Source organism: Scardinius erythrophthalmus (genome assembly GCF_964197995.2).
Source record: "Scardinius erythrophthalmus genome assembly, chromosome: 6".
In the NCBI taxonomy this organism is placed as follows: Eukaryota; Metazoa; Chordata; class Actinopteri; order Cypriniformes; family Leuciscidae; genus Scardinius; species Scardinius erythrophthalmus.
Window position 1 is genome coordinate 40,629,087 of NC_138226.1, and position 23,908 is coordinate 40,652,994.

Genomic DNA, 23,908 nt, shown 5'->3' on the forward strand with positions numbered 1-23,908 from the left:
GCAGCCTATCGGTGAGCCCTGCGTGACTCGCGCCCTTCACACATCACAGCCCGCCAGAATGGGTGTGGCTAGCGTGTATATAGGAAGGGCTCACAGGCTGGAAATCTGATTTTCATGTCTTCAGCGAAGCTCTACGCATCGCTGGATCTTGAGAAGCCGCCGCCGTTGAAACAAGCGACCAGCAAGCTTAGGAAAGCGTCTGAAGACGACGGTCATCTTCGCCGCCTTCAGCCTTCCGTGCCTGCCACGCTATCCGGCGTCATATCCTTACATTGCTTCTATGTGTGTGTGTGTGTGTGTGTGTTCGCCTTTGCGACATACACTCTCTAAAAGAACGCGAGGCGTTTATTTCAATTTGTATGTCTCCCTTATTTAACAAACCTGAACCAGATCATCAGCTCATTAGGAGAGACTCCATGAACTGAACTGAGTGTGTCAGATAAGAGAGACATACAAAATGTGCAGAGCAGTGGGTCACGAGGACTGGAATTGAGAACCACTGATGTAAACAATGAATGGCGACCGCAGAAAGCAAAAGCTGAATCCCGGACATTTTGGACGATCTCGACGGCCGGACATGTCCGGGAAAAAGAGGATGGTAACCCCTACTACTCAGCTTTCTCCACAGAATAAGAACCCGTTAGCTTAGCTTCCAAAGAAAGATGGCTGACACTGTGTGTACATTCTGTGAGTGAGATCCCACCCTCTATGGGCGGGTTGAAAACATGCAGAATAGCGCCTCCTACTGGCTGTAGTCTCTCGCCTCTCTGGCCTAAAAATCCTCCGATGACGCAAAATGACGAATTTTGCGTCATCGGAGGATTTTTTCCAGACAAAAAATACATAAATCTCTCCTCTCAGGGGGATATGAGGGGGGAAAGCATGGTAATTCGAAAATACTACAGGTTTTCTACTAATACAAAGCTTAATGCTAAATCCTGAAGTATCCCTTTAAGGATATAGCCTTCATAAATAGTACACTAGTGTTCTCATTTAAGCATCTCTTCTTGACAGACACAGGTCTAGCTTGAAATGATCAGACAGCGCTACATCCTTAATAACAATCGATGAAATGTTTACACCCTTGCTGATAAGTAAATCTAGAGTGTGTCCGCGATTGTGTGTGGGTCCGTGTACATGTTGAGTTAGATCAAATGTATTTAAAACAGTTTTGATTTCTTTTGTCATACTGGTTTCTGCATTATCTATCTGAATGTTAAAATCTCCAGCAATAGCAATAGCAAAACAGTCAAACTGAACTCTGAGGAAAGTGTTGATAACATTTCTGTAAAGTCCTCAGCAAAGGCTGGATAGTATTTTTAAGTGATTTGTTTAAATTTGAGAAATTACTTTGTCTAATTCTGTCAACACAGCTGTTTTAGTTTTAATGCACAAGATAAGAGCATTATTTAATTTGAACTCACCTGTTTGTCCAGATTAAAACAAAATGTTGATTGCATCCTCCGTTTGAGCATGATTTGATTCCCATGAAATGGAGAAAGAGTGCTGAAGGATGAGCGTTGAACCGACGTGCTTTCATATATCAATATAGCGCCACGTGTTGACCAAACTGCGAAACTGCAGAAGCAACAACTGCATCACAGTTTCCACAGTCATTAAGCGTCACAATATTAATAATAATAATGATCAGAAATGTTTCTTAAGCATCAACTCATCATATTAGAATGATTTCTGAAGGATCATGTGACACTGGAGCAAAGGCAGTTTTGATCCAATAAAATAATAATAATAATAATTATATATATATATATATATTTATATATATATATATATATATATATATAATATTATTATATATATATATATATATATATACACTGATCCCAAACTTTTGAACAGTATTGTGAACCTAAAAGACTATTCTGATAATTAGGATCAAGTCAGTTAAAATTACCAAGAGTGAGACCAGGTTGATTTATTTATTTATTATTTACTGGTATTTTTTACTACTGGTTATTTTAAATCACTTTTATGTGAAGCACTTTGATTTGTCATATTGTAGTCATTTTAACACACTAAGGCCTGGTTTCACAGTCAGGGCTTAGATTAAGCCAGGATTAGACCTTAGTTCAAGGACATTCACCTAGCTTTTATAATCCTGCCTTAGAAAAAGAAACATTACTGGTGTGAATCTTGAGACAAAACAATGGCTGACAGATTTTAAAGATATGCCGGTGCAAGTTGCTTCCAGCTTAAACAGCTCAAACATGCATTTTAGTCTTATATCAAATGTATTTTATTAAATCATATGATTTGACATACAATTCACTTGTACATTCTGAGAGCTTTTTTTAACTAATTCAAAATAAAATAACAGACAATAAAAAAATAAAAACAAACAGTAAGCTTAAAGTGGTATATGCAAAAGGCAAAACAAAACAAGACAAGAATAACAAAACATGCATTTTAGTCTTAAATGCAAAAACAAGGATCAGGTCAAATGATACAGGCAGTTTTAAAATGCATAAAGAATAGTCGCCTTAAAGGGATAGTTCACTCAAAAAGGATGGGCCCCATTGACTTTCATTGTGTTTCTTTTCCCCTCCCTATTTGTGAAATTTGTACCTTAAAGTACTTAATTGTACCCTCACTGTACCTTTATTTCTGAGAGTGTACTATGGAAGTCATTGGGGCCCATCACATGTTTGGTTACCCATATTCCTCTAAATATCTTCTTTTGTGTTGAACAAAGAAATTCCTACAGCTTTGAAACAATTTCTGTTTGAGTAAATTATGATAGATTTTACATTTTTGGGTGAACTATCTCTTTAAGATACGTAGACTAAAGTCACTTCACACTCCACACAGGAGGAGGCGGTATGAACCGAAACCCGCCAATAAACCCACAGAAGAAGAAGAAGAAGAAGAAGAAGAAGAAGAAGAAGAAGAAGGAGAAGAAGCTCTGTTGTTGTTGTTGAAATGTTGTCAGGATAATATCATTTTAAACGAACTATAGCCAACGCTGTATTTCTTCAAAGGGGTTTTTAGATCAGTTTTGCTGACTAGAAAGTATAACAAATCAATAATAGAAATCTGATCCATGGCTATGGACGAATCTAACCGCGCCTCCTCGTACCTGGACGAGCCGGCGAACAGTCGTCTGTTTCTCGTCACCAGTAAGTCCATAACCGAGGAGATCATCCGAGAACACTTCACCCCTTTCGGCGAGATCCAGGACATATGGGTGGTGAAGGACAAGCACACGAAAGAGTCGAAAGGAGTGTCGTTTGTGAAGTTCTCCAAGTCCTCTCAGGCCTGCACGGCGATGGAGGAGATGCACGGCAGGAGCCTGGCCGAGGGCACCAAACCCATCAAGGTGATCCAGACACCTCATTTATAGCGCTTTTAACCATGTAGATCGTTTCAAAGCAGCTTTACAGTGATAATAGGGCATTAATATAGTGCCAGACACGGTTACAGTCCGTGTTGGGGTAACTAATCATTACAAGTAACTTGTATGTTTTACAATTTAATGTCTGGGATGAGGGTAAAGCAATATAATCTCTATATAAATGCAGTGGAACTCATTACAAGTAACTTGAGTTACGTAATCAGATTACTTTTTCACGTAACTAAAGTAACGCATTACTACTGAAATTACTTTTTCAAATAAGTAATGCAAGTTACTTTGTTTTCCCATTTATTGACTGACAGCTCTCCTGTCCTCATGTTGAGACCAATCGAAGTGCAGAGGCATTGTGTGTGTGTGTGTGTGTGTGTGTGTGTGTGTGTGTGTGTGTGTGTGTGTGAGAGAACATGATGGTTATTGTAATATTTAGACTAAATGTAAGCGTGCATTTACTCATCTCACTTGCACAAAATATTCCTCAAAATGAATAAAATCAGTGAAATGCAGAATCAGAATACTATGCAAACCTCCAATAACTAAATATGTTACATAAAACATAATAATTTTATGCATTTAATCTCAATTTAACTGACCAATGTACTTGCTTCTGACCTTTGATCAGGTAAACCATTAAGCAAAAATTACTATAGAATAGTTTTTTTTTTTTTTGTCTTAATGGGTAAAGCAAGTGTTAAAGGGTTTTTCTTCAGCCTGAGGCTTATCATTTCACTTTTGGTGTGAAAGGGTCTTTACATTTGCCCAAAAATAGAACTTTTTAAATTTAACTTTAAAATAAGTAACTTTAAGTAATATGTAAAATGAAAAAAAAAAGTAACGCAAAAGTAACGTAACACATTACTTTTCTAAAAAAGTAACTTAGTAACGCAATATTGTAATGCATTACTTTTGAAAGTAACTTTCCCCGAGGCTGGTTACAGTGTGAGTCCTCATCGCAGCTGTTAATGTAAGCGTGTCCTGCTCGTCCAGGTGTTCATCGCTCAGGCCAGATCCTCCGGGAGCCACCGGGATGTGGAGGACGAGGAGCTGACCAGGATATTCGTGATGATCCCAAAGTCCTTCACTGAGGAAGATTTAAAAGACACTTTCAAGGTATTATCTGATGGGAAGTTTGAAAGCATGTCTTGAGGGGTGAATGTATCAAAGCATGTCAAATTTTACCCCCAAATTAAAAGGAAATTGACATTGCATGTAGTTATATTTTGCATAAAAGCAAACACATGTATTTCTAATGACCAATTTATCATGTGTCTAATTATTTTGAGATTATAACAATATAATATGATTAAATGGTTCGTTTAAGTCGAGAAAATGTGGTTGTGAAGGAAGAGGAGCTCACCAGAATATCTGAAATGATCCTAAAATCCTGTAACGTGTGATATTTTTAGATTCAAATATCCAAAAACCACTGGAACAAATATGTTGTTGACTTGTGTAGTTAAATTATCCCAAATGTTTCTAACAATGTTTAAAATCCAGAGAAATACGCTATTTTAACCAGTCTTTTGTAGAAACCATGGAAACACCAAAGATGCATTAATATTTTGTGTTTTACAGGTGAGCAACTGTTTAGATAGCTTTATCGACAGAAAACTAATTATTTATAAGCTCAACACGAGCTGTCTTAGTCTAAGTCTCTTGTTTTCTTGATTTACCGCCAGTAACATGCTTGTACCTCAGAGACAACACTATAGTATTCTGCCAAGTGACAATCATAGCATAATCAGAAAGAGCTGTAGGAACAGTAATTCAGCAGTTTCTCCACTATACAATGTTTTAAATTAAGGGCATGCCATTTAGCAACACAACTCCTCCAGCTTTTATTTATATAATGTTCTAATATCGGTCTAGTGTCCTGCAGTGTGAAACGAGTGTCTCATAGCAGCCACCGAGCGAACAACCTTAACATAACTTTTAACACACTCAAATGTATTTTAATATGATTGTTTTGATCAAGTACAACAGCGCTGCATTGCTTTAATTCATCAGATAATGAGAGGTGTATGAGTACTAATTGAGCACTAGTGACCGTTTCATTTGAATGAAATTAAATTATGTGAATTTAAGTGCTCAAACGTAATTGTAACATTTGTTCAATTTCAGGGAAGAAGGAATCTTATGTTAAATGTAAATTTAATTGTAAAATAAAAACAAAACGAAAGGAACGGCAGTAGCAACTGCAGCATATAAGCACAATCAAAACATCCAGGTAAAATGTCCTCTCGGCCCGCCCTGCTTCATACCACAGTAATGTTAATAAACATTTAATACATTTGCTCATCCATGAACGGATGAGTCCAGTCGGCTCATTGTTCATTCTACGCCTTTGTTTGGAATAAGCGACTTCTAGCGGTGAAACTTGCATACTGTGCCTTTAAAATAAACTTCTGAGGTATTTTCTGGTGGACGATTTGAAAACGCATCACATTTCACCCCAAATTTAAAGGAAATTAAACAAGAAATTGTGTTTTACATGAAGGTGAAGAATGTATTTCTAGCATCAAATTAGTCTTTTTCCATTCATAACAGTGACATAATTAAAAATGGGAAAATTTTGGGATAAAATTTTGTTTCATTTAATCATTCTTATATAGCACAATTTAAGGCAACACGAGCTGCAAACACAAGTTCTTCACACTCAAAAAAACAACAATCAATACATAGAGATACAAAATACATAGAACCACATAAAACACACAGGTGCATGAGAGGGCTCACATAGCGTTTAACCTATATTTGAGAGTAGCTGGTGTTTTGGCTGATCTAATAGAGATGGGGAGATCGTTCCAAAGTTGTGGACCCCCTCGTGAGAAAGCTCTATCGCTCTAATGTTTATATTTTGTCCTGCTAACTCATTAAAGATGATGATTCTCTGATCTCAAGGTTCTGGGGGGAGTATATATTGACAACATGTTGGACATAAACATAAGTGCCTGATTGTGAAGAGCCTTAAAAACAAGTATGAGAATCTTATACAGAATTCTGTAATGTACAGGCAGCCATTTCAATAAAATGAATAGCGGTGTAACAGTCATATTTTTTTTACTTGATCATCCTAGCTGGCTAGTGATCTAGCATCAGTTCCATATAAAGAGAGTTACAATAGTCCATTTGTGTACCAAAGCTGTAATTGCTTTCTCAAAATCTGGAACTGATAAAAATGGTTTAGTCTTAGCTAAAAGACGTAAATGAAAAAACTGGTTCTCACAACTGAGTTTATATGACGATCCATTTTTAAGTTACTGTCCAACACAAAACTTGGATTACACTGGATTTCATTAAACCAGACAAGGGTGTTTGTTGATTTTTTTAAAGATGGAGTCACAGCATCACTGCCAGGGCCGGACACAATCACCTCAGTTTTGTCTCCGTTAAGTTTAAAACTTTTTTGCAGCCATTCAGGCCTCGATGTCTTATAGACAATGCTAATAAAGTATAAATTGAATTTGTATTTGACTCACTGGCACATATATCTGAGTATCATCCGCACAGCAATGAAATGCTACATGTATTTTCAGAAGTTAGCCCCCAGAGGTAACATATAAAGCCAAAAGAGTAACAGAGCAATGATCCTTGTGCGACCCCCCCCCCCCCCCCCACAAGATTTTGAAAGATTTTTGACCAAATTTGAATGATTAACATGAAAATCATGCATGGAATCTTAGTGGTCCTAAAACAGGCTAAGCAAAATATAATTTCTTATTTCTTGTATTTGATTTGAAGCTGATATATGATCCAGGCATCTCTCTGCTGTCTTTTCCACAGGTGTATGGAGATATAGAGTACGCTATCATTATCAGGAACAAGAACACCGGTGAAAGCAAAGGTCTGGGATACGTGCGGTTCCACAAACCCTCGCAAGCCGCCAAGGCCATCGAAAACTGTGACAAGAGTAAGGGTGTCATGTTCTCTGCTTCACGACTATGGCTGTTGTTTTCAGGTGTGCTTATAAACCGCTTGTCTCTGCAGCTTACAGAGCGATTTTAGCTGAGCCCAGGACCAAGAATTCATCCGCAGACAACGACTATTTCAGCAACCCCAGATCGGAGCACTCCGGGAATGATCCCGGCTCCAGCTCATACGCCTTTGGTGAGTATCTGCGCACTTCATTGCATTTATTTATTCATATAGGCACATTTAATGCAATAGCTGTTGCCCAAAGTGCTTCACAATCACTAAAACACACAAAAAGAGAGGAGTACGGAGAGAGAAATACAAAAAACAAAACTCACAAAACATAGACATGGTAAGGATCAAACAGAATTAATTTCACATCGTATAATCCGTTCGTCCACCAAACCGACCATACGATCTTCTTATCAACCTATCAAGAAGGATTGTTCTTCTTATAAACTCTTGAGAAAGGTTATTCTTCTGGTCATGAAGAATAACTTTCTGTTCTATAAGATTACTAACTAAAGTACTCATCAATATAAAGCTTGTAGCTCACACATTTAAGAGGCTTTGTTCGGTGAGCAGCAGACAGAGACAATCAAGCGTATAATGGGTTTTAATAAATTAAACTATAAAAACATTTAAACAAAGAATACATATAAACAGAATAACGAAAGGAAAGAAAGAGAGAGAGCAGATCACAGAATGGCAAAATATCACAAACAGTTAACCTTTGAGAGCCAGCAAAGAATCAAATCACCTTAAAGCAGGGGCAGACAACCTTAAATACATTTAAATCTCGATAGAAATAATACTTACATGTATCTTTGTTGCTGAGCCAGGGTGTGCGCGTGTGTGTGTGTGCGTGTGCGTGTGTGTGTGTGTGTGTGATGATCCTCGCTGGGTCCTGAGGTTGAAGCGTTCTCTCGGTTCTTCCGGTTTGCGGGAAGTTCAAACGGTTTACTTGTAAGCAAAGTTGCCGGAAATTCAGGCTAAGTCCATTTCACTCGTAGATAGAAATGAATGAGCACGAGACTAAGACAAGGCAAGAAGCCGGAGACAAGACTAAGACAAAAAGCTAAGAAAACAGAGGTAAGACACAGAACAAAACTCGGAGAGAGATGATGAGCCACCGTTATCGTCCTTTAATGAAAATCTTAGTCCACACCATTTTGGGTGAACCGACCAATGACACTCAGAAAACTGAGCGGGAGAGAGTGTCTTTGTCTCCTTCTGACACAGCCTAATTTGCATGTTTTATGATGGTGTTAGAATTCGTCATTTCTACTCCAAAGCATGGTAAACATAGTATAATACATTTTATTGTAACCTACTACATATATTTAGCTAAGGCAAACCGAGAGATTTAATTCGGTACCAAGATAGATATGCCTGGAAGATACAAAAGTAGAGATACATTCTTACACTTGAATATAAGCACTTAGTGTTCAGCTAACACAACTAGAAAGTCTTAACTAGGCTAATATGAGGTGGGAAACATACATACATACACACAGGAATATCTCATAACCTCTTGGAATGAGTTAAATGCAAAGAATGTGTGTGTGTGTGTGTGTGTGTGTGTGTGTGTGTATTGGGGCGTCTCTGAGAGGTCCATCCACTTCTTGCTTGCCGTGAGAGGGGAGTTGAGGTGATTACGATCTGTTTGAAGCTCACGAAGGAGTTTGGAGGTGTTTCTGTTTAATCTCTACCATGACACTAATGTGTTAATGGAGCAATTTGATCCAGACTTATTGGCACTAGGACTGTAATTTACATGAGTGAGTCCAATAGGTTAAAAGCTTTCTGAAGTTTAGAATGAATAAGTCATTGTGATTTCGTCCAGACGCTACACACCTTAAAATAAAGTGTTACCAGATGTGCTTTTAACATGGCCTTAAATCTTGGTAGTCACTTTACTGACCTTACAGAAAGAGGGAGATCATTACAAAGTTTGGTTCCGACACGGGAAAACGCGCTGCCTTCTTTATGTTTGTATTTTGTTCTGACAACACAGAGAAGATTTTGATTTTCGTATCTCAAAGATTTAGAGGGATTATAAAATGCCAGTATACTAGAAAGATAAGATAAGATAACAGGATCTTATAGATAATTCTACCTCGAACCGGCAACCATTTGTGTTTAAATGTTTTTTATTTGGTATTTCAGCAGAAGATCATTTGTAACTCAAATAAAACCGACAACCTCACAAAAATGCATGAAAAACAACAACAACAAAAAAACTGCCTCCAACCCCACCCAAAAGTGCTATCCAGTGGTAAAGGCAGGTCATGAAGGCATAGTAAAACTTAATCACTAGCTTGCAGAAAAGAAATAAAAGGGGACCACATTTTTTCAAATAACAAAATCTTGTTTTTTAGAGCATACCTAATTCTCTCTAAATGTAGTGTACCAGTCAACTCTGTCAGCCATAGTTTAAAGTGACACTCCACCCATTTGCATTAAGCTTTGCATTGTTAGAAACCCAGTCATACTATTGAATGGTCGTGCAACACTCTCTCATTTTCCCCTGAGACGGGAGAAATCCGTTATTTACCTCTTACACTTCCTCCTACAATGACGCAAAAATCGTCATTTTGCGTTTTTGTAGGAGGAAGTGTAAGAGGGGGGGATTTCTGTTGAGACTACAGACACTCGTTCCTCATCTCTCCCAGGGGGCGGGACCCGCTCACGCTACAGACCTATTACAGATCAGTGGGTGGGACTTTACTCTCTGAAACTGAAAGCAATATCCTCCATCTTGTTTGAAGCTAAGCTAACAGGCTCTGTGGAGACAGATGTACAGTTATGACAATAGTGGAGGAGAGTGCTCAATATGATAGAGGAAGAGGATTTCGGAAGTCTGATGCTTGAATCAGGTGTTTGTGGCTACCTTTACAAGCCGCATTATAGCGAAGAGCAGCCGAGGCAGAAGACCTGCCTGCCGCGGACGAGGAGCCCGGACTGGCTCGAGTTAGGGCGGACTGGTGGCGCCGGTGATCTCACTACGCAACTACGAACCGCTACGAACACAGAGATAGAGTCCGTCTGTGGCAAAGAATTTCAACGATGACAATTTCTCCTGGACGAAATCTCTGAATCAGACGAGGACACGGACGTTTGTGTTGTGAACTAGTTTCCTAGTTTCGCACCGCATATGTTCTGACTGAACATCCAGGTACCATGCAATAATTCACCTTTTCGAAAGAAATACAAACGAGGAGTAATGCACTAATGAGTTCGCCAACTAACTAGACATTTTGTGTGAATGTGAAATGAATTTCAAGCTCTGGTAGTAGCTAGCCTTGTAGACGGAAGAGTGATTTCTCTTATAGGCAGATATGCGCTTTCTGGATTAGTGGGAGTGGCTTGCGGAGCTGTGCAATGTGGTGCATTGTGGGAGTTGTTTTCTTTCATACAAATGCGTCCTGAAGTTATTTTTTGTCTTTCCTCGGTCACGAAGGCACCAAATTCAAAATTTATTTTACATTTCGACTACATATATGACCCACTTTAAATAAAAAACAATGTTCAAATGGGTGGAATGCCCCTTTAAGCGTTGGAACTTCCTTTTTCTTCCAAAACAAAAGAATTACGTTTTTTAGCAGAAATTAAACCGTACGAAACAAAATGTTTTTGTTCCAGTGTAAGTCTCAAAAACTCCTCAGAATTAAAATAGAATTAAATCAAATCAATAAAACTAGAATAAAATCAAACCCCAAGAGTAATTAAAATAGGATCTGGTTCAAATCAAACTGGCAACCATTTAAACGTAATTGAGTCAAATTTCCTGGCTGACTTTAGCATTCTGTATTTTTTGAAGACGCGCCAATGATTTGTTGTCAATTCCAGAGTAAAGAGAGTTGCAGAAGTCCATTCGTGAGAGAACAACCGCAGAAACTGCTTTCTCAAAGTCAGCAGTTGATAAAAAAGGTTTAGTTTCAGCTGAGAGACGAAGGGAAAAAGAAACTAGATCTGACAATCGAGTTTATTTGTTCATCCATTTTTTAACCGGTGTCAAGTCACCTTTATTTTTATAGCGCTTTTTACAATACAGATAGTTTCAAAGCAGCTTTACAGACATAACAGGAAATTAATGCAACAAAGTTGTTAAAATAGTGTCACAGTCCAGCTTAAGTATGTGTGTGTGTATGTGTGTGTGTGTATATATATATATATATATATATATATATATATATATATATATATAAAAAAAAACGTTCTGGAGAAACCGTGTCCTGAAAAACAAGCACTAGAAATAAGAAATACTACATAAAATGTTTAAGTAATCAAATGTATAAAAAAAACAATGCATAGTCTTAAAATTGCTAATTAAATGAGTAATTAGTAATTAAAGTTACTGAAGTGATTCAGTCTAGAGCAGTGAGAGGTTTTCTCTTTTTTGTTGTTTGATTAACATGAATAATCACATCAGGTTAATTAGGCTGCAGTCACTTTAAAGGTGCACTAAGTAACTTTTTTACCCTAACCGAACAGCTTCAGAGTCATTGGAATAGTTATATGACTTGTTTCGGGTTGAATGGTGGTCGTCGCGCATCCCCCGAGCGCCTGTGAGCGGAAAAACCACCCTTGCAACTTTGGGCCGGCGGGTCGCGTCAGGAAGTATCGCGTGATATCAGGTCTCGCGATGTAACAAATTGCTTTACGGCACTGCACACAAAGCTAGGAAAGCTTTTTGTCAGAGGACGAAAGAAAGGAAACGGCAGACTGACCGAGCAAGGAGTCAGACTCGAGTAAATATCGTTCTTGTTGATGGACTAGTAGACATCTTCAGAGGTTATCTGTGCCTGTTTGATGTCCGACGCTTTGTAACGCGTTCTGTCAGGAGGAGAAATAGGGATAGCTCACAGATGAAGTTATTACCGAGAGCCAGACAGACTCACGGAGGCGATTGGCATCTCACAACTTGCACTTTATTCCCCAGTCGAACTCGTGTAACTGTCTGTCAACCGTTCTACCATCCACATCTTTACTTGATAAACAAAAGTAGGATAAGAATGAGCATCAAACTGAAATAACCCGCATACGGGTGTTCGAGGTGCACATGATACAACACAGACTGCCGACAACAGTTCAATAGGGCGCGCGCAGCTCTTAAAGGGGCCACACCTTATTTCCACTCATTACAGCTTCCATCCTATTGAACAGGTACCGGTATAGAGGGCGGAAGGGATCAGGCCGTGAGTGCAGAGACGGCTCTGCGCGAGTGCTATTTACGACAGTAACGTTAAATGCAAGTACTCCACAGCGACTCTAGGGGTCACTGTTTGACATAAACAGAAAGCTGCATAGTGCCCCTTTAAGACCGACTGCACGGATCCAGTAAAACCGTGTACAGAACAAACACCAAATACACTAGTTGTAATTAAGCCTGAAGGTTTAAAATATTGATCCACTTCCTGATATCTAGCGCCAAACAGAATTGTGGTTTGTTTTCCTGAGGGTCTGTGTTTCCCTCAGCGCACGAGTCCAGCAGCAGCTTCGCCCCCGTGGGGGACACGTGGAGCTCTGACATCATCACGCGGTGCCTGATGGTGTCGTCCCGGGCCGCGGTCACGCAGGAGCAGATCTACGGCCTGTTCGACCTGATCCCGGGGATGGACTTCTGTGAGATGCAGATCGATCAGTACGGCTTCAGCAAAGGTTACATTCAATTCAGTTCACAGTCATTTGGATAGCGCTTTTCACAATACACATCGCTTCAAAGCAGCTTTACGGAAAATGCATGAGTCCACATCACATCACATCAGAGGAAACTGTCTCAGTTATGCTTTTCAGAAATGTACATAGAAGCTAGAAATGTATTAATTTAAACAATGAAATAATAAAGATAAGCTTCGTGACCGTGTAACACAGCAACGTCACATGAGCGTAACCGCAATCCAAAATCTAGATGAATTTGCCAGTATGTGTGTGTCCTGCAGGTCAGGTGGTGGTCCGGTATAATAACCTGGGCTCTGCGGTTTATGCCAAAGAGAAGCTGAATGGGTTTGAGTATCCGCCTGGTAACCGGCTGTCAGTCACTTACATAGACGACGGGGAGGACAGGACCAGGTAGAGGCCGCTTTACCTTCGTCTGACTCTGTTTCACAGTGTACAAAGTGTTTCTGGTGATGGGAAGATCCATACATGCTGCCTCATCAACAGATCCTCTGGTCTCATTCTGTTATTGGTGTAATTATCTAGATAAATTCATTACTTAACCTGTCTCTTCTGTTGCTTGGTGATTGGTTGAGCTAAACTGGTATTATCTAATTGTGTAGTTTAACAGCTGACAGCTATTCAACATAATTCCTCTGAGAGACAGTCTCACAGAAGGACGGACAAAACCAGTCAAATATCAGCTGATTTCATAACTTTGAGTTCTTGTCATATTTTATTACCATTTTCTAAACTATAGTGAATAAACTGTGATAATGTGGGAAATATTGAAGGTGTCTGAATAAATTGTGGTTTGCCTGTATCTAAACACTGAACATCCACAGGAAAGAGTGCAGCATCTGGGTACCTTGAGGTGGATGGTTTTCATAGACTGCTGTATCTCAGCGCTGTTAAATAAGAAGTGCAGGTTTAGTTAGTGGTGTGTGTGTGTGTGTGTGTGTGTGTGTGTGCAGTCCCGTGGGGAAGATGGCGATGCAGCTCGTGGCGGCTCAGATGATGTCGATGGTCTGGAACGGCCCCTGCGGAGCGCAGCTGATGAAGACCAGCGCCGTGAGTAATGTTCATCCAACCAGGAACATCTGCACATAATAATAATAATTTGTTACATTTATATAGCGCTTTTCTGGGTACTCAAAGCGCTTTACGTGGAAGGGGGGAGGGGGGTGTCCTCAACATCCACCAATGTGCAGCTCCATCTGGATGATGCGATGGCAGCCATATTGCTCCAGAACGCCCACCACACACCAGCTTACTGGTGGAGAGGAGACAGTGATGAAGCCAATCAGTATATGGGGATGATTAGGAGGCCATGATGGACAGAGGCCAAGGGGCAAATTTGGCCAGGATGCCGGGGTTACACCCCTACTCTTTTCCAAAGGACATCCTGGGATTTGTAATGACCACAGAGAGTCAGGACCTCAGTTTAACGTCTCATCTGAAGGACGGTGCTCTTTGACAGTATAGTGCCCCGATCACTACACTGGGGCGTTAGGACCCACACTGAGCACAGGGTGAGCAGCGCCCCCTACTGGCCTCTCTAACACCTCTTCCAGCAGATACCTGGTTTTCCCAGGAGTCCCCCATCCAGGTACTGACCAGGCTCAACCCTGATTAGCTTCAGTGGGCGGCCAGTCTTGGGCTACAGGGTGAAATGGCTGCTGGCTACATGACACATCAGTCAGCTCTGCCGTCTCTTTAAATGAGTGATTCCTTCAAAACTTTCGCTTTGGTGTCCCATGGAGGACAGAAACTCATACAGTTCAGATTGTGTTTCTTCTGTGAGTCATAGTTATCACGTGATGTTTGTACATGCCATGGACACTTTTCACATTTCCGGGTGTTTTTCAGAAGCGGAAGTCATTATATTGCGGTGAACTTCTACAGTGGCGAACAGGAGAAGACAGCAAATATAATTATAGCATTCCCTGTTGCTCCCATAGCAAAAAAAAAAAAAAAAAATGATTACGGTGGTCAAAAGAGAGGAAGATGTTTAATATGCTAAATGTTAAATATAACTAGTTTTCTGTCATTTAATGTCAAGGTGATTATACAAAGTATAGTGTTATAAATAAGAATTCTTTAAAAAATATATATAAACAAATTATAAACAAAATTATAAATGGAAAAAGAAAAACTGAAAATATGCTTAATAAATTAAAAAAAACTTTGCTAGATTTATGATGATGTTAATAACTGGAAACATCACCACAGTCTGTGTAAAGGGTCACCCAAAAATGAAATATACTTTGTTTTCTGGTTTAATTTTACTGTTTGAATCTGTGTTGTTAAAAAGCATTGTCATCATTATGTATGAGCTTGTCCTCCATTTAAATTGGCTTGGGAGACCAAAGAAAACCTGATGTTGTTGGGTGTGTGTTTGTGTGTGTTTGTGTGTGTGTGTGTGTGTGTGTGGGTGTGGGTGTGGGTGTGGGTGTGTGGTGTGTTCCTGTAGGGCTACACAGCGCCTCCTGTGGCCCAGAAAGCTCGAGTTCAGACTGATGATTGATCAGTTGTGTGTGTGTGTGTGTGTGTGTGTGTGTGTGTGTGTGTGTGTGTGTGTGTGTGTGTGTGTGTGTGTGTGTGTGTGTGTGTGTGTGTGTGTGTGTGTGTGTGTGTGTGTGTGTGTGTGTGTGTGTGTGTGTGTGTGTGTGTGTGTGTGTGTGTGTGTGTGTGTGTGTGTGTGTGTGTGTGTGTGTGTGTGTGTGTGTGTGTGGGGTGTTCCTGTAGTTGTTGCTACACAGCGCCTCCTGTGGCCCAGAAAGCTCGAGTTCAGTCTGATGATTGATCAGTGGTGTGTGTGTGTGGTGTTCCTGTAGGGCTACACAGCGCCTCCTGTGGCCCAGAAAGCTCGAGTTCAGTCTGATTGATCAGTGGTGTGTGTGTGTGTGTGTGGTGTTCCTGTAGGGCTACACAGCGCCTCCTGTGGCCCAGAAAGCTCGAGTTCAGACTGATGTGGCTCTTCCTCCTCTGAAGAAGCTGGTGTCGTCTGACGGCGTGGTGAAGGAGAGACTCTTCGTCATCTTCAACCCCTCACCTCTGCCTGTGGATGTTCTGGAGGACCTGTTCTGGTGTGTGTGTGCTCTGATAGTGTAGGAGTGTTGTGGTGTATTGTGTCTGAATTTATGTAAATATTTCCCATGAATGTTGTTCCACTACAGACATGGACACATGCTTATAGACTGGGTGATGTTATATACACTACCGGTCAAAGGTTTGAAATAATTAAGATTTTCAAGGCTGCATTTATTCAATCAAAAACACAGTAAAACGGTAATATTGTGAACTGTTTCATTTCATATATGCTGATTTGCTGCTCAATAAGCAGTTATTATTATTATCAATGTTGAAAACAGTCATGCTGCTAATGCTATTCAGGATTCTTTGATTTTTTTTTTTTTTAAGTTTCATATTAAGTACTGTTTTCAACACTGATAATAATCATAAATGTTTCTTGAGCATCAAATCATATAAGACTGATTTCTGAAGGATCATGTGACACTGAAGACTGGAGTAATGATGCTGAAAATGCAGCTTTTATCACAGGAATAAATGACACTTTACTATATATTCACATAGAAAACAGTTATTTTAAATTGTAATAATATTTCACAATATTACCACCTTTGCTGTGTTTTTATCAAATAAAGCAGCCTTGGTGAGCAGAAGAGACTTAAATACACATTAAAAGAAAATAATAATTATGTATGTGTGTATGTGTGAGTGTAGATTGATATTGTAGATGTCTCATATTTATTATTATAAAAAACAAAAACACCTTGTTATAATTGGTTAGTTTGATTAATTCCTTGAACCAGTTGAAAACAATCCAGAAATGTTGACGGACAGTTTCAACTTTTTTTCTGTGATAATCAACACTGTTTTCCCCACACAGTCGTTTCGGTTCCCTGATGGAGGTTTACCTGGTTCCCGGCCGTAACGTGGGATATATAAAGTACTCGGACCGTAAGCCGGCTCACGACGCCATAGCGCTTCTGCACGGGAAGGTGGTGAACGGGGTCAAGATGAAGGTCATGCTGGCCGACCCGCCGAAAGAGGAGTCACACAAACGCCAGAGAACATACTGACCTTTGACCTTATGACAGACACAGGTAAGTCAGATCAGTAGGTAAGACACGGTGAAATATTTCAAATATTTATGAATTCACCACAATATTGTTATTTCTGCTGTGAGTACAAGAGCAAATAAAGACAATCCAGAAAAACAAGATGAAAATTATGACACAATCTGTTATATTCTTTATAATTTGATGTTGAGAGTGAACTTGTTCGTGAATAAGTTGACGACTTGAGACATGATGCTAAACCCTGAACTGACCGCTCGTATATGCGACCTGGAGAAACGATCCTTCAACATCTTCATCTCTTTTGGGGGATTCGTTTATTTCTATATCAGTATAACAAAATGTCACGTCAGTTGAACAGAAACGGTCGTTCAAATGAAGCATGCAGTTCATATCTGTCCTCTACATTTGATTTGCGATCATAAAATTAGTGTAAGGCACTTTTAATCATTTTTCTAGCTTTGTGTAGAGGTTTGTAATTTCACTGGCACTAGTGGCAGAAATGAGGATTGCACTTATTTCAGGAGCCAGACAGAAAACAATAATTTTTAAAAATGTATTCATGTTCACCAACTCTGCATTTTTTGATCAAAAAATACAGTAAAAACAGTAATATTGTGAAATATCATTTCGATTTTAAATATCTGTTTGCTATGTGAATATATAGTGATATGTAATTTATTCCTGTGATCAAAGATGAATTTTCAGCATCATTACTCCAGTAACTGCAGTTTTTTTAATGTAAAATAAATGAAAAAGAAAACGATTTTGTAACATTATTAATGTCTTTACTGTCACTTTTGATTAATTGAATGCATCCTTACTGAATGAAAGTATTAATTTCTTTCAGAAAATACCTGACCCCAAGCTTTTGAACTGTTGTGTAACTGAAATGAGTGTAAAACTGCCAATGGTGGTTGAGCTGCGAACATTTGCCATAGATATTTCTCACAATCCTTGAACGGTATTTTGCATATTTTTTTTTATCACATAATCCCTGTGACAGTGTAATTATTGAGCCACTTTTCCGGATTTGCTGTAATGCAGGGGTGCCAAACTGCTCCTGGAGGGCAGTGAGTTATCAACTTGAGTTTAAGTAATCCTGAAGACCTTGATTAATGTTTAATTATGGTTGAAGCTAATTCTGCGTTCCAGACAACTCGGAAATCTGATTTTTCCTCCTACTTGAAAATAACGTCTGGAACGCTTCTCGAAGTCGGACATCCGACCTGTGAGCTTGTGGCAGATCGATCAACCCCGACCTCAGCGAAACGCATTATTTGACGTCATTTCCAAGATGGCGTCAGGTCCTGCTTCCAAAAGCCATTGTGTGGATGCATTTGTCAAACACAAAAGCAAACGTTGACATTATATTTGGGACATTTCAACGCAGATTTTCCCACTTCTGACCTCGACTTGAACGCGGTATAGCTCTGCAGGATCTGAGTTTGGCACCCCTGCTTTAATACTACAAAATTAAGAGTAAAGGATGCTCATTAAAGGAGTAGTTCACTTTAAAATGAAAATTAGCCCATGATTTACTCGCCCTCAACCCATGCTAGGTGTATACGACATTGTTCTTTACAATCGAGTTATATCAAAAATGTCTTGGCTCTTCCAAGCTTTATAATGGCAGTGAATTGCAACCAACCAGTTTGAAGTTCATAAAAGTGCATCTATCCATCATAAAAGTGCATCTCTCCATGATAAAAGTGCATCTCTCCATGATAAAAGTGCATCTCTCCATGATAAGTGCATCTATCCATCATAAAAGTGCATCTATCCATGATAAACGACCTCCACACGGCTCCTGTGGGTTAATAAAGGTCTTCTGGAGCGAAGCGATGCATGTGTGTAAGAAAAATATTTAATATTTAAAACTTAATAAAGTAAAATAACTAGCTTCCAGTCAAACAAACATACGGATTCGACTTGTCTAAAGCGCAACTTGTGCGAGTAATGCACTGCTGATATTTCCGCTACGCCACGACGCACTAAAGCTACTTCTGACGTCATGAGTTGTGTAAGTTGTGCTTTAGGCGTAAGTAGAGACTGCGTTTGGCCGGAAGCTGGAATTTTACTTTATAAAGTTATAAATATTAATATTTTTCTTACGCAAACTCTTCGCTTCAGAAGACCTTTATTAACCCACAGGAGCCGTGTGGAGTTCGTTTATCATGCACTTTTATCATGGATAGATGAACTTTTATGATGGATAGATGAACTTTTTTGAGCTTCAAACTAGAGATGCACCGATTACAATTTTCTGGGCCGATTCCGATTTCCGATTTTTCATTAAGTTTGACCTGCCGATACCGATTTTAGCCGATTCCGATTTAATTTTTTCTAACCACTTTACAGCACACACAAATATTTATTTTATATCTTTTCTGTAATAGAACATTTAACAATTTGCATAGTACATATTTTTTTGAACAGATAAACGCTATAAAATAGAACTATATAAATTACTCCAGGTGTGGGTAATTCAAACATCTAAAGTGCAGTGTTATAGAAGAACAATTTCCTTTTCACATTCAATATCCAATAATTTTTTATAAATGTATTTAGCAAACTAAACGTCTGTATGAAAACAGGGAATGGCAATAAAATTATATATAAATAAAAAATAAATAGCCTTGCAGTATAAAGATATTTCTCAAAGCACTCACACACAGGCCTATTGCAATCACTTGTACAAACTGAATAATAAAACAAGTTTAAATGGGTACATTTTCTATAAATATTAGTCTTCGTTTTCTTTTCTGACATAGCCTACTCCAGTTCTTGTTAAAACACGCAAATTCTGTGCATTTTGGGCGCTTTTTTGTGAAACCCTATTTAGGCTATTTTATCCATCAAAAGTGTGCTTTCCCTTTAATAGGCCTTATGCCCAGCTCCACTACTTCCTGAACTTCAGCCAGCTCCTTTGTTTCCTGTCTGTCATTATTGGTCAAACTGATTAATCCAGGTGTGTCTGATTATTGTTACTAAGGTCAGGCACACCTGGATTAATCAGTTTGTCCAATAATTGCAGACAGGAAACAAAGGAGCTGGCTGAAGTTCAGGAAGTAGTGGAGCTGGGCATAAAGCCTATTGAGCGCGAGCAGTGCAGCAAATAGACTCGGCGCCGAAACACGCGCTTCACTGCTCGCGACGCTCCTGCTTGACGCTCACGCGCTGCTCCTGCTTCCGTTGTGAAAGCACTCATCGATTAACATGCACGCTGAAAAAAAATACGCGCTTGCGGTCTGAACGGACGTAATTCACGAGGTTTCCTACATGCGTGTTCCGTCCGTGTGCACGTGTGATTCTGATGTTGCGCGATGTTAATCATGTGGCGCCCGAGCGCATTTGACCGGCATAAAATCGGCATTTGTCAGACTGACCGGCCGGTCGCCGGTCACGGCCGATCACGTGAAAATCGGCCAATTCCGGTCACCAGCCGATCAATCGGTGCATCCCTACTTCAAACTGTTGGTTGCAATGCACTGCCATTATAAAGCTTGGAAGAGTCAGGACATTTTTTAACTCTGATTGTATTCGTCTGAAAGAATAAAGTCATATACACCTAGCATGGCTTGAGGGCGAGTAAATCATGGGCTAATTTTCATTTTAAAGTGAACTATCCCTTTAAGTGTGTAATTGATGCTTTATTTCTGCGTTGTATTATTCTTATGCTGCCACAGAGAATTATGGGATGTTTTGTTGCATCCGACATTAAACAAACTGGCTAAATGAGTAATGTTTAAACCTCTAGTTCGTCATCATCAAAATCACAGCAAATGTGTAGACAAATTGTATAATCAACATTCACAATTGAAGCATAATTATGATCTTATCTGACGTATTTTTGTAATTCTGTGTGGTGCCACTAGTGTTGCGGAAATTACAAGCTTCATCAAGCTTTGAACCTGAATTCGCCTCAATTACCAAAATCAAGATGCTAAATTTGGACAATGGAACTTCACGGTAACACTTTACAATAACATTAGTTAACATGAACTAAGAATGAGCAATACTTCTTCAGCATTTATTAATCTTAGTTAATATTAATTTTAACATTTACTAATACGTTATTAAAATCAAATGTTGTATCTATTAACATTAGTTAATGCACTGTGAACTAACATGAACAAACAATGAACAGCTGGATTTTTATTAACTAACATTAACAAAGTTTTGAATACATCAAAGATGAATACATACAGTAACATATGTATTGCTCATCGTTAGTTCATGTTAGTTAATACACTAATGTTAACTAATGAACCTTATTGTAGAGTGTTACCAGTTTCACTAATGTGACTGCGGCCTTACTCTGAAATATGACACAATACAGTATTAAAGTTGATCGCAACTTCCATTCTATGGCAACTTTTAAGTTTTGAAGTTCAGACGTAAATAGGGGCATTATCTGATCTCTCTTTCAGCTGTTCTGGAGATTGTGGACTTGTGTAACTGTGACTATGATGTGTTTGTTCTTACAGAGTTTTAAGTGACATGACGCATGACCCCGACATGACAGGACGAGTATTAACGATGACACGACCTCATAACGACGGACACTGACTGCCGTACTGCCATTTCAGTTCTTTTATAACAATCAAAGTGTTTTTGATTTCTCTCTCTTTTTTTCCTTTGTCTACTTTTAGCAAACTGCCAGTAATTCAGACACTTGAAGGGATGGTTCACCCAAAAATGTAAATTGTCATCATTTACTCATCCATGTCATTCTAAACGTGTGACCGACTATATTATATATATATATTATAAATATATAATATGTATTATTTATTTTAAAGAATGTTTTCTGAAAGAACATACAATGAAGCAACATTGGACCCCGTTGACTTTCTTTGTTGGGGCTTAATGCAGTCATACAGGTTTGGAATGACATGATGATGAGTAAATGATGTTGTTTATTTAATTATTTTTTTATTCTATTTTTGAGTGAACTATCCCAATTAATGAAGGTGACAGACAAATGTCAGTTGAGTTTGAGCTAATTCATGGACTCTGTATGTGTTTGATCTGTATGGAATTACAAATAAAGAGTTTGACAAATTAAGCGGTCTTAAATGGTGTGTTTGTTTCTCAGTTCCTGTTAATTAAAGTCCCCCTGTGGTGAAAATCCAGCTTTTAATGTTGTTTATGTGTCTATGTGGTGTTTTTAATATGCTTTAAGACAAACCATGTGTAAATTCATAAGTCGACAGCATTGCTGAGTATTTTCTCCTTAAAACTGCAGTGAACCAAAGACAGTCTCAAAAACACGCTTTGAAATCGCTGGTGTTTCTGACGTCACAAACTACCTTGTGACCAATCAGATCAACGTGTGATCGTCAACCAGTGGATCTCTGAGCTGAGTGAGTGAGTGGAGGCGGGGCTCATTTGCATATTCATAGAACCACATATACTAAATGAGGCAAGAGTGTCGAGTTACATTCAAGCTATTTTAAGACATGAAGCAATACAATTCGGGGAAGAAACATTTAAATTTGTCATTTTGGTGATCAAAGATGAGTTTTATAGGATACAATTATTGACTACAGGGGACTTTAAGATGTATAACAGATATTTGTGAGGAACAGAATTAAATTTCTGTCAGATCCTCACACAAAGCTACTGTATGACTTGCGCACAAGTTTTATGGACCACCCTTATGGTGCTTTTTTTGTTTTAGTTTTAAGGGATAACATTGAGAATAGTTTAAAACAATACAGGCTCTTATACAGAACCATAAAGTAACAGATCTGTACATGTAAAATGACAGTCTGTACGCAGGGTATGAAATGTATTTAAAGGGATAGTTCTCTTATCTAAATTATTTCAATAATTACTCACCCTCATGATGTTTCAAAACCATAAGACTTTCGTTCATCTTCGAAACAAATGAAGATCTTTTTGATGAAATCTGAGAGCTTTCTGCCCCTCCATTGACAGATACGCAACTACCACTTTGACACTTAAAGGGGTGGTATAATGCCCTTTTCACAAGATATAAAATAAGTCACTGATGTCCCCAGAGTGTGTATGTGAAGTTTCAGCTCAAAAACCCCACAGATATTTTTATATCGCATGTTAAAGTTGTCACTTTTTGAGGGTGAGCAAAAACGCCGTTTTTGTGTCTGTCCCTTTAAATGCAAATGAGCTGCTGCTCCCGGCACAGGGGGGCGGAGCTTCAACAGCTCCTGTGTTCTTTTACCTCACACAGACGCACTGGAAATTTCAAAAACTTTTCGCCGGTTTCAAAACTTTATGTTCAAACCGGAGTCAGACAATAATGGAGAGACTCAAGAAGAAGTGACAACATGTGGAAGCAACAGGACATTTCTGAATGGTTAGTTGATGAGTTTATGTAGCTTATGTGTAGTTATCTTCTAGTAGTTGATTAGCATATTCTGTCATGATAATCTATAAATCGTGTTCAGGGGGCGGGGTTTATGTAAATTCTAGGGTTGGTGATGTCACTAACCCGGGAGGAATGTTGTGTAGTCTCTACCAGCCGTTTGTTGTAGTCCTTAAAAAGCAATTTCTTTAAAAGCAAATATCTCCCTTTGCTTTGAACTTTGAGCGTTGTAACTTTGCAGATGTTTATTATTTGTTCAAACAGCAACACTACACACTAACTAAAGTTAGAAAAGTGAAATCATAATCAACCATCCCTTTAAAACAAGTTCATAAAGAGATCCACAACATGATGGTGAGTAAATTATGACAGAATTGGGTAATCTATCCCTTTAAGAGAACTGGAAGTTAACTTGAAATTATGTTTTCAATCTGTTTTACTTCATGTCTGAGGGAAATAGGATATTTATTATTTTATAGCATTTATTATTCATTTATCTATTTATTATTT

General features: G+C 38.8%; 1 protein-coding gene across 2 annotated transcripts; it reads left to right on the top strand.

Moving 5' to 3' along the window:
• Positions 1-2,831: 2,831 nt before the first annotated feature.
• Positions 2,832-22,115, top strand: rbm45 (RNA binding motif protein 45). 2 transcript variants are annotated; one of them, XR_014030321.1, is made up of 11 exons: positions 2,832-3,337; positions 4,358-4,480; positions 7,154-7,280; positions 7,358-7,477; positions 12,764-12,946; positions 13,228-13,357; positions 13,918-14,014; positions 15,869-16,032; positions 16,857-17,073; positions 21,537-21,749; positions 21,956-22,115. XR_014030321.1 is itself a non-coding variant. In XM_081368180.1 (9 exons), exons 1-9 carry the CDS (start codon positions 3,062-3,064, stop codon positions 17,047-17,049), a joined length of 1,413 nt encoding a protein of 470 aa, XP_081224306.1. In that variant the 5' UTR covers positions 2,832-3,061; the 3' UTR covers positions 17,050-17,789. The 2 variants fall into 2 exon arrangements, 1 of the variants encoding a protein (XP_081224306.1); XM_081368180.1 differs by lacking the exons at positions 21,537-21,749; positions 21,956-22,115 and having other exon boundaries at positions 16,857-17,789.
• Positions 22,116-23,908: the final 1,793 nt, after the last annotated feature.